This window comes from Leptonychotes weddellii, chromosome 8 (assembly GCF_054177405.1).
Source record: "Leptonychotes weddellii isolate Sample4059 chromosome 8, ASM5417740v2, whole genome shotgun sequence".
In the NCBI taxonomy this organism is placed as follows: Eukaryota; Metazoa; Chordata; class Mammalia; order Carnivora; family Phocidae; genus Leptonychotes; species Leptonychotes weddellii.
Window position 1 is genome coordinate 8,557,673 of NC_138376.1, and position 973 is coordinate 8,558,645.

Below are 973 nucleotides of genomic sequence, written 5' to 3' on the forward strand. Positions count from 1 at the left end.
AGAGAGTAAGAACGTGATCTTCTTACCTGAAAAAGTTCTAGAGGCCATAGTGACTGCTAAAAATGACAATCAGTGCTTTCACCATTTTGTGTGTGTGTGTGTGTGTGTGTTTTTAAATCTGCTTTTAAAGGTTATTCAAGCTACATATTGCTCACTCTGTATTCCCTGGTTCGACTAGATTCAAATAGCATCTCCTAACTTGTAAAAGGCAGTTTGCTTCCCTGATACTATAAAAAGAGCAAAAATAAAAATCCCGTTATAAAAGTGAAGTTCCACTGTTTACTCCCACTTTCCTTGACTCAGGCTCTCTTTGGGATCGATTTCCAAAACTGCGCCCACTCCCCTCTCTCTCTCATCTACGACACTACTGGAGTATAAAAAAAAAAAAAAAAGAATTCCGCTTCACGAGAGCATAGCTTTGCTTTTTTTTTTTTTTTTTTTTGGTTGCTGTTTTTTGTGTTTTTTTGTGTTTTGTTTTTTTCCCTCCGGAAAGCTGTTAAGTCGGTGTTAACTCGCCTTACCTACGACACGTCGGGCAATGGGGGAGGGGAGGGGGGGGGAAACGAGTCGACTCTGGTCACGTGGCCGCTCTACTGCATGCGGTCGGTCTGCAGCTGCTGCGGCTGGTACTGGCCGAAGGCGGCGGCCGCGGCGGCGGCGGCGGCGGCGGCGGCCGTCCCGGGGGCGGCGGCGGCGATTGGCTGCTGCACGGCGTAGCCGTAGCCCCCCGCCGTGACGTAGCCGGCGGCGGCCGGCGAGGCCGCGTACGGGTACTGGTCGTAGGCGGCGGCGGCGGCGGCGGCGGCGGCGGCCGCCGAGTACTGGGCGTAGGCGGCGCCCGTGTAGTCGATGTAAGGGGTGGTGGAGGCGGCGGCGGCCGTGGGCTGCACGTGCGGGATGACCACGCCGGGCTGCACGAACGCCTGCGGGTACACGTAGTGGGCGGGGATCCTGCGGACAAACGGGACACCGA

The 973-nt window shown here is 55.2% G+C and overlaps 1 protein-coding gene across 1 annotated transcript in view; it reads right to left on the reverse strand.

Moving 5' to 3' along the window:
* Window positions 1-520: 520 nt before the first annotated feature.
* The window catches only part of RBM24 (RNA binding motif protein 24), a 10,467-nt gene continuing 10,014 nt past the window's right edge, over window positions 521-973 (reverse strand). Inside the window, exon 4 of the mRNA XM_081827632.1 lies at window positions 521-951. Within this exon, the coding sequence (XP_081683758.1) occupies window positions 591-951 (361 nt within the window). The 3' untranslated portion in view covers window positions 521-590. The remainder of the gene's footprint in view (window positions 952-973) is intronic.